This window comes from Parasteatoda tepidariorum, chromosome 5 (assembly GCF_043381705.1).
Source record: "Parasteatoda tepidariorum isolate YZ-2023 chromosome 5, CAS_Ptep_4.0, whole genome shotgun sequence".
Taxonomy (NCBI): domain Eukaryota; kingdom Metazoa; phylum Arthropoda; class Arachnida; order Araneae; family Theridiidae; genus Parasteatoda; species Parasteatoda tepidariorum.
Genome location: NC_092208.1, coordinates 24,217,349 through 24,228,021, shown reverse-complemented (window position 1 = coordinate 24,228,021; position 10,673 = coordinate 24,217,349). Strand labels below are relative to the sequence as shown.

Genomic DNA, 10,673 nt, shown 5'->3' with positions numbered 1-10,673 from the left:
GGCTACCGAAGCAGGGGTGCCATCCCCTCTGCAGAGGATCAAAATAATGATGGCATGTCTTCGGATCATCCTCAGAGATGTTTCCCAGACCGTCGCCAATAGCCCATTGTGTAGCTCTAGTGCGACGTAAATGAATTACAACAACAACAACCACCCAACTTAAGATTTTAATCTATATGAAAATCAAGACAGAAACTAATGTACTTCCTTCTTCTATGACTCTCCACGCGCTAATGGTGGAGGCATGTGAAGTGTTGCCAGGCGTAAAGAGTTCTGCTCTACGCCACCCGTAGGCTATTTCGATCGTCAATACAATTAGTTTAGTACAATTTTAATACATTTTTCATTGTCGGAAGTAAGCGGAGCTTAACCCCGACCCGTCCCATAGCGGGACATCCGGGAAATACGTGAAGACTATCGTGGCTGCAACCCTCAGATCAGTCGGAGGACCCGGTGGTGCATGGACACGTGGTTCCATGGCCCCGAGTCACGCCCGACAAGAGCAACACTGTCGTTCGAAGGACAGAGGAGGCCGAAGGGACAAGCCCGAGACGGGTGCGGCGGTGCCATGTTCGGCTGCGAACGACTCACTAGGAGTGTTGCACCGAGAGACGACCGCCACGCCACGCATTGTCGGAAGTAAATCAAAATTTCCCTTCTCCTTTTTAGATTTTTTATATACAATTACAATTTTTAAATCTTGTTATTACGATACCGTCAATCAGTCGTAATGAAACATTTACAGTACAGAAATTATTCGTTTAAAACGAGTTAAAAATTAATAGCTTTCCACTTTGGCACCTAAAACTATTTTTTTTGGCAAATGGATTCTTCTGTTTAAATTAAATTTAATTAAGATGACTTACGTCGCATCTCGAAGTCTGAGAAGAATTTCGGTCCACACTAGCGTATACAAGGAAAGTCTCCATTGAAAGCTTGAAAAATGTTAAAAATCAAAATATTCAAAATACTTTATTTGTCCTTTGACTCAGAAGTATCTTCGTATGGTTCTCTTGCTTATCATTACTCCATCACCATCTGAATGTTTTACGTCCGAACAAAGCAGCTGAATCGAACTTTTCATTCCAGATCAAGGCGGTTCACGTTTCATATCAGAGAGAGAGTGAAAAAGAAAGCGAATAAAAGTTATTTATATTTTGCGATAACGTAGATTTGAGAACTAGTTTAAATTGCATTGAATTTTATTATCAGGCATAAACTGTATACTTTACATTTTTGGGAAAAACGGAGAATTATTTTTAGTCAACAAACTATAAATAGCGTGATGAATGAAAAAAAAATCCTGGGAATCTGTGAAAAGAAAGGGATCAAATTAGGAAACTTTATGGAAATAACGAGGAATTCTGGGGAAATTTCATTTACTTAGTTATGAGATCTTTGGTTCATAATATTAATGATCAGTAGCAACTTTACCCGGTGGCAAGATTACCAAACATAAAGCGAGCAACACTAGTTGCTCAATTTTAAACTGTTTTCCTCCCTATAAGAGAGAATTTTTCAATTTTGTTTTTGCATTTCATAACCGTTGTTGAACAGCCGATCAGTGCTAGCCGGGTGCGAAATTCGTATCAATCAGCCATTGCTGGGATTAGAACCCAGTTCATCTCATTGGAAGGTGAAAGCTCTATCCTCTGAGCCATTACGACATAGATTGTTCAATTGTAGAATGATAGGGAATTTATCGTATTTCCTACACCGTTGTTTTTTTTTTCCTCGTTGTTAAAAGACGTTGACTGGTATTCTTAAAACTTTTTTTTTTTTAAAAGCGTCGGTCACATGATATACAATTGTCCCGTATTCAATATACTAATGCTTTTTTTTAAAATTTAATTTTATTTATTTTTTATTTATTTTATTTTATTTTATTTATTTATTTATTATTTTTATTTTATTTATTATTTTTTTTTTCATTTTTTTTTTTTTTTTTTTTTTNTTTTTTTTTTTTTTTTTTTTTACTTTTTATTTATTTTTTTAAGTTATAGGCCATTGCCCGGTATTCCGTAACTGATTTTTTAAGGTTTTGGACCACTCTCTTGTAATCACTAAACTGGCATTTTTTTCTAATTGCATGGAATTTGTAATTATCTTTAATCGGAAAAAAAAATTATTCCAACGTTTCATCGATTGAAGAAAAATTAATTGCGGCTCTTAAATAAATTACGCTTAATGTGCTGTTTTTGCTTTTCAATCTTTTTCAAATCCGTGTGAATCGACTAATTATAATGAGTCATAATGAAATAAAGTCACGTTTAATTTGTAGTATAATTCCTAATCATCAAGGGTGTTACATAAAAAGGAAGCTAGTTAATAAAATTATAAATCATACAATAAATTTATAAGATTGATACAAAAAAAAGTTTTTTTGGAGGGAAAAAAAACTTCCTTGAAAAATTTCTGAAAAAAGTAACGACTTTTTTGTTGTTGATATTTTCGTTACAAATACTTTTGTATTTCTTCCCGAAAAAAGTTACGAATTACAAGTTAAAAGTGTTGCATTTGAGAAGTAACGAACTACAAGTAAAAGTAGTGTCATGTGTGGCCGCGACTACAATAACTATACGCATAGAAATGGATTTTTCGGCTACAGTAACAAATGTATAAAATAGATATATTTTTTTCAAAATCGTTTTATGTTTTTTTTTAAATTTTATTTCGATGATTATTGATTCAATTAATATTCATTTAGTTAGAGATAAGAACATAAAAGGAAATTTTAAATATCTTAAAAAGTCGAATAGCTGATGTGATACTGAAATTACAGGCTGTTATACTGTGTATGTTTAAATTTTAATAAGATTTAAAAAAAAACATTTTTATTTCTGTAAAATTGAAACTATACTCTAAATACTCTTTTCTATACTCAACTCAAACTAGAGGTCTTTCAAACATTATGTAAGCACCTAATGTAGGCCGGATCGCTGAGTTACCTAGTTTTAAAAAAGAGGTATATATTTAAAGTTTGATTTCTCGAGAACTATTCGACCGATTTTATTCAAATTTCGTATTTTGCCATTTAAAATTACATTCTTTAAAATAATCTTTAAAAAAAATTCGAATCTTACGATTCAAAAATTTTTTCACCCATTATAAATGAACTCTTAAGAAAACTCCAATTATTAAATATATTATTAAATATATTAATAAATAAATCCAAAAATAATTCCATGCAAAGAATAAAATTTAATAACAGATTGTTATCATGAAGAATTATGCTCAAACCATTAAGAGGCCCCCAAACCATTAAGTCCGATCATTAAATAAAAAGTTATCCAGTTTTTTCCAGCGCACTGTACATGTATAAATACAGAAGTGGTGCAATTCAGTTGGTTCGCACATGCCCATTTTTATAAAAATTAGAAGCATTCAAAAATGGGTATGAAAATTTCGCTTTTTTTTTGGATTTAGTTCAAGTTCTAAAATTAATTAAATCTTTAACGCATTAAAAGAAAAACCAGATCTTTAATTCCTAGATGAATAGACATTTCTTATATTACATTTTATTTTATTTTTTTGAGAAATCTGAAATTTTTTAAGATTGCCTTATCAGTAATGGAATTTTAAATGGTTTGACACCCAGTCATGATGATGAGTTCCGTCATTGTATGTGTATTCCATGTATGTGTACTGTATATGTTGTGTATTGTATATATGTGTTCTGTATGTATTGTATATTGTATATATCTGCATTGTATCTATAATGAGTGAAGGAGGGAACGAAGGGAATGTCGTGATAAATCACACTTTTCTTATTTTTTTTTAACTCTATATTTTTCTTTACATTGTTTCTAAATAGTTACTTTCCAATGCTTCAGAATTTCAATCAGATAACAGCAAAATGCACCAAAACATCTTATTATCTTTATTTACACAAAAATGTGCTTTTTATTTTTTTTTCTTCAAAAAAGGTCTCTTGGATATGTGGCTTATATCATCGATCCAAGTCTTTCCATTTATTTTTTCAATAAATTTCATCCAAATTATTTCAGTATAAACACAAATAATTTGCACATAAGGAATAAATTTTTTTTTTGTTTGCGACAAATTCAATGAAAAAATCGGCAATTTTCGTACTGAATTACTTAAAATTAATTTACAGCGTCTCGTACCAATTCGTAGAGATTGTGGAGAATAAAATTTTTAAAAATTTATTTCAATTTTAAGGAAAATTATTTTTGAATAAAAGAAATAAATTTTGACTTACATTAAAGTTAAATTTATAAGCAATTAAAAGAACATGATACATGATATACAGGTCATTTATCAATTTTTTTTTAAATGAAAGTTTTTTTTTTTCCAATATCTCTTTTAAAAAAAGACAAAGAGTTATCAAATTTATGTTGAAAGTAGATATGAAAAGAAATTGTTTGTGATTGATAGCTGAAAAGTGAGCATAAAACAAACTTTTGCTCATAAGTATAAAATTTATATTAATTTATATTATTGTTTGGAATTAAAAAAAAAGAAAAAACATTATAAAATTTTGGTGTCTAACTTTTTTTTTTAGTGTTCAAATTCTAATAAGATATAGGCTTTTTTTAACACAACTTTTATGAAACTATTATTCTGAAATCTGTAAATATAATTATACTTAGGAGATTTAGATTTAGATCAAGGTCGCTAAAATTACAGGAAAAAGCATTAAAATGGCGTATTTAATATTATGATTGCGCATTTTATAGTGAAGTTTTTATACTTTTACAATGCATATTATTGGAACTTTAATATGCTTACAATGTTGCAACTTTATAAATTTATAATATTTTATATTTGCGATTGTAATATTATTTGTATTATTACTTTTAATTCATGTTTCGATTGTATTACTCACTATTTTTCACAATTTCTCGAACAAAGTCGTAGCAAATTCTACAACTTACCAGAAATTTGAGAATGCAGAAGGTATATTTTACTTTTCCCAGTTGTCCGGGGCCTTTAAAGCCTAAACACTCCCTTATTTATGAATTTGTCAAAAAGTTTATATTTTAAATCATAATTTATTATTGTAGAATCAGAAACTAAAATTCTTACACTTAAATCTGTGCAAAAAAATTTATTATAATTTTATAAAATTTGTGCAATTAGTTTTCAACGCTGTAATATTTGGTAATGCATATCTTGAATTGTGTTCCTCATTTTTGATTGATCCAAACGATTTTCTCATTTGTATTACTTATTTAAAACAAAAGAGGGAGACACCAAAAGCCTCAAGATACACAAGCGATATTTCTTTACTTAAAAGCTACTAGATGGCAGCAGTAAAGCATATGAAATCATTTTGGCGGTTTTTCTTCTAAACGAGACGTTCTTATTGGTTGAGACATTTGTTTACCTTTGAACTCGTGTGCTTTGCCTCTTCCCTCTATTTCCCGTATTACAACAGAGTGAGTTATAGTAGTAAGGCAAGCTTAGTTTTTCTTGAGTGGTTCTGTGCTTCTCGTATGTTATCCCCTCTCTTGCAAATTATTATTCTATCAGTGCACGTGTTCGATTGATAGGAATCTAAGCTGATTAATTTATTCGCCGTTCCTTGTGACCTGTTGTCAACGGATTATTTAGAGAAAAGATATTTATGTTTATATTTTTGTGAAAAGAACGAACGGATTCGGAAAGTTTTTGCGGTGCTCAACCTGTTTGATGCAATGAGAGAAGAATTAATATTGGAAATATGTGCTCTTAGGTCAGACTGAGGAAATGTTATTCTCTGTGTTCTCGTCTTTTTTTATTACTATTTTTCTGATCCTTCACAAAACTAAAGGAGTATGCGGGCAATATTCCGACACCTGTGATTGGGTTGGAAGGTAAGTTTATTTTGCACATTTTAATTTATGTTAATTAATTAAGACATTAATTTGTTTCCATTCCATTATTACCTGGTCTAAGGTAATAGCGAATGCTTTCTATATGCTTCCAGGTGAAATTCAGATATGTTATCGATCCATCTCAAAATTTTTTTACGCTATTTACGAAATCTTAATTTTATTCTTCTTTCTTTAAGCAGACACTTCACAAAAATATTTTATGATTAAAACAACCTTTTCTAAGAATATTGTAATTGACGAATATAATCCCTTGATATCTTATCTTCAGAGGATATCTGAATCCGTTTCCTCGAAAAGAATAATTTTGGAATTTTTTTAAAATTTTTTATTTATTTATTTTTATAACTGTAACCAAGTATTGATAATGCAAACTCATATAAATTAGCGATAAAAGTTATGTTGTGTAATGGTACCAATAATTATTATATTACCAATAATACCAATATTGTCATTATTTTATTCAAAAAAGATGTTTCTTTAATAAAATTCATAGGAGATAATCTAGTTATGGCAAATGTTTTATTAATTAAATTTTCATTTTGGTGCAGTTTTATCATGAACTATTTCATATTCGCGCACATTTTGTTAATAACACATTCTTAAATATATAAAAATAGCTTCTTGTATATTATATTTTATAGTCTACTCTACGTTATTCTTTATATCTCCTCTGTATTATTGTTTCTATTTGGGTTTTTCAAATTAATGTGGGATAACATTTTAATTTAATAAAGTATGATTATAATATAAGTAATGAATTAAATACATATTGTGAGATCGCTTATGTTATTATCAACTAGATAAAACTAACTTTGATTCAATTTAGTAAATCAATTAAATATATTTTATTTATTATCGCTTACTCAATTCAGATCCCTTTAGAGAGTTTTTTTTACATGAACTCGCTTCCCACAATTCCGATGCGCTCCAGCCATCCTTGCTCTTTTTTTTTCTCCTTCCTGTTAAATAATTTTCGAACGCTCTTCGAATTATTACTATCTTTTTATCATTTTAACCACATACTCGATTTCCCCTTTTCTACTATTGGTGTTACATACAGTCCAAGAACCTTTAATTAAGACAATATGTTTAATGTATTAACTGCACAATCATACTACATATATTTAGTAAAATACTTATTCTATGCCACTTGAAATATAACTTACTAACCCAAAGTATCATTTCTTCGATAATTTTTCCAGTAATTTCATTCTAATTAGTTTTAAGATTAAATTATAGAGAGCTTGATTTACTAAAAAATATAACTATGTCATTTAAAAGAGCAGAAGCATTGATTAAACTCGAAAATCGAAGAAAAAAAACGCATTTTATTCTAGCTAGAGTTCATTTGAATTATACTGATGATAAGGAAATATAAAAGTTATATACTAGTTGATGCATGAATAATCATAATGCAATTTTTCTTATTTTGTTACAGCCTTAGGCTTTCTGATGCTTTGACGCATAAATAGATGTTTAATATTAATTTTATTATTTATTATGCAGTAATTATGTATAATTAATTATTCAAAGGAATGATTGAAAAACTTGTTAGTGGCAATAATCGACCACTTATAGAAGCGACCTCTTTTTCGAGAGGAAGAGACCAGACGCATAGTTAGAAAAAGCAGTTTAAAATCGGAATTTTTTTTTCTTCTTATTAAGTCATGTTTCTAAATTTAATCGAATCCAACCTTTATCACATATTTATAAAACTTGTTTGACAATTCGATGCAAAAGGGAAAAATAATTGTTTATCAGAGAGAGCTCTTAAAGAGAAATGCAGGTGCATAACGGACGCTTCACAAAATATTTTATTGCGATAACTGACTTTTCGCAATATTTTCCTCTTCTAAAACGGAGTCAATAACGTTTTTGATTTCTAATCTATAAATTAAAATTCTGTAAGACATAATTTTTGAGTTTTTTTTTTTTCTTAACAAAAATAAGACTTTATCACCACATATTCATCAAATTGGGAGTAGATTTTTCGCAGCGACGGACCTTTTCAAAAAGTTAAGAATGATAATTATTATTGACAAAAACCATTTTAAATGCAAAGAATGAAATTCTCTATATCTTTTTAAATTATATAATTTTTTAAGAGGAGAATCTGAAATTTGAGCAAAATAACTCGAATTCTAAACATTAAAGCATCAAAAAACTCCCATATTTTTTAATTCTTATTTTAAAAGATTTTTTTTTGATCGATTCCATTTAATTTAATCTGCTAAGTTCAATTAATTATTATTTTTTTCTATTTGAATTAGCGTTATACTTTTTGTATATTCACAAGCAAATTAATAGTAAGTTAAATGCATTTCGTGTTTAAATTTTTTTAATAATAATTAAAAAAAGTACAATTAGTAAACGTTTAAACACTTATTTCATTAAGTGCCTAAATTGTTTTTTGATTGTCTTTAATATGAAAGAAATTGAAGCCAAATTTGAAACAATTGTATTCTAAATTTATTGAACTACAGTAATTAAAAATTTCTGACAATGATGAATATGTTTTTCTGTAGGTATGTTATATAAATTTTTCAGGTTATTTAAAATAATATTATAGATCTTTTACGTGATGAAATGTTTACTTCTATCTCTGATTTTCAATGTCGAGATGATCAATATTTGGATCACTCAAAAATTCTTTCTTAGAATTTAAATAAATAGTGTGATTAATTCGCACTGTACGAATTTGAAACAATTGACAAGAGTAATTTTTTTCAATTGTGTTTTAAACCGTTTCTTTAAAATTATGTAATTATATTTGAAACTAATATTTGAGATTCTTTCAGCATAATTTTATTTTCATATGAGTTTTATTCACATTCAAAAAATTTAAATCATCATTAAATTGTTACTTGTTAATTTGTGCGCTTAAATGTAAAAAAAAAAAAAAAAAGAGCTTTGTATTATGAGTTGGTAAGTGCGCAGGATAAAATTAAGAAAATAATTACTACTCGATTTAAAATGAAATGATACGTAGTCTAATATATATAATGGTTTATTGAAATGATAATTCCTTCACTTTAGTATTCATTACATATTGAGGGGCATTTTTATTAAATACAATTAGGTTTTAACAGTCACTGCATTTAAAACAAGTACAATTTATGTAATTTATACTAAGCAAAAGTGTAGGATAAGTCTAATATTATTTAAGCACGTGCTTTTAAAATTTAACTTACACTCTTAAGAAAAAAGTATAGTCATAAAAAACAGAATATGGTTAAATTTACTGTGTTTCTAGCTCTATGAAACTCCAAAAAGCTCACTAATTTTTACAGCAACGCTTTGGTAAAATTTACATATGGTATTATATAATATGTGATTAAATTGGGTAAATATGTAAAAATTTAGTAATTTTATCATGATATAGATCATGTCATAAAAGCTATCCGGGTAAATTTATTTTTCACTCTTGTATTTTTTACCAAATGTTTGATAATATGAACAAAATTACCAAATGAATGGTTTATATACCGTATATTTTTGTTTTATTCACCAAACTGTTATATATGTTACCGTTAAAGTAAGAAATCCGTTATTTTATAGAATACCTAGTTATTCCATGAAATAACTGATCGTGTTTGTTAAAGTGTAAAACTCTCTTGTATTTCATGTTTTAACTAGTTATTTTATAGAATAACGATCTGCAGCCCGTTAAAGTGTAAAATAATCTATATGCTTGAGCTCATAGTTTAGGGACTGGTCAGGGATTTAGAAAATGTTCGTGTTAAATCCAGTGTGTCAACAAAAAATGTTTTTGTTTTAGAAATAATGTTCTTTGTAATTCCAAGTGTAATTCCAAGTAATCCTTGTTTTAACTAATGATTTTATGGTACGTTTCCATAAATACCATTTATACTCTGCATAAATTAGATAAATTGCTTCTTTTTCATTTTAATTGTCTATCATTAGTTTATTTATAGAATACCTAGTTATTTCATTTTAGATAAATTGTTTATTTTACGTTTTAACTGTTTCTCATTAGTTAATTTATAGAATACCTAGTTATTTCATAGAATAACTAGTTAAAGTGTCAAATTAATAACATATTACACACTTTAACGGACACGATCAGTTATTTCATGGAATAACTATGTATTCTATGAAATAACTGCATTATATACTTTAACGGTAACATATATATATATATATATATATATATATATATATATATATATATACTGTTCTTTTTTTTCGTCTTGAATTTCGTTTTGTTTATTTTATATTTTTATATATTATTTAAGAAAATAACATAAAATAGTGATTTTGGAACGATAGTAGAAAAGTCGTGGCAATTTCATTCAGAACGTTACCTGATTACCATATGTATTATTTTCAACACTGTATATATATATGAAGTAAACCTTCGTCCCAGGCTAAATATGGGTTCCAGTTGTTTTTCAAAGCTATTCTATACAATATTCAAGAATTTTTTTCTCTTCCCTTTGGGTTAACTGAACTACCATCCATCATTATGGTATATGATTATAAGGAACAAGGGTCTTATGGTTTTCGGGAATCAACTGGGGTGGTACGCAGAGGGGGATGTTCAGGGATTGAGGGCATTCTAGGCGTGTGGCGATGTCAGAAGATATGACAGTGGGCGGCATCCGTTGCAATAAAGGTAAATTTTGACTTTAGTGAATTCTCCTGTGAGCACGTGCAGCACCTGTGAATACACAGCTGAAATGATGATTATGACACCTGGTAGTTTATGTCACTTTTTGGCTAGTTATATCTGTGATCGTTAAAATTGCTTGGTGTCAGTCAGTGGCGGTTCATTTACCTTCAATTTCCCGTAAGTGTCATCTCTCCCTTTTC

General features: G+C 28.4%; 1 protein-coding gene across 1 annotated transcript in view; it reads left to right on the top strand.

Moving 5' to 3' along the window:
* The first annotated feature begins 5,322 nt into the window (after positions 1 to 5,322).
* Positions 5,323 to 10,673, top strand: part of LOC107454978 (meteorin-like protein) — a 49,509-nt gene continuing 44,158 nt past the window's right edge. The window contains exon 1 of the mRNA XM_043052363.2: positions 5,323 to 5,819. Within this exon, the coding sequence (XP_042908297.1) occupies positions 5,713 to 5,819 (107 nt within the window). The 5' untranslated portion in view covers positions 5,323 to 5,712. The remainder of the gene's footprint in view (positions 5,820 to 10,673) is intronic.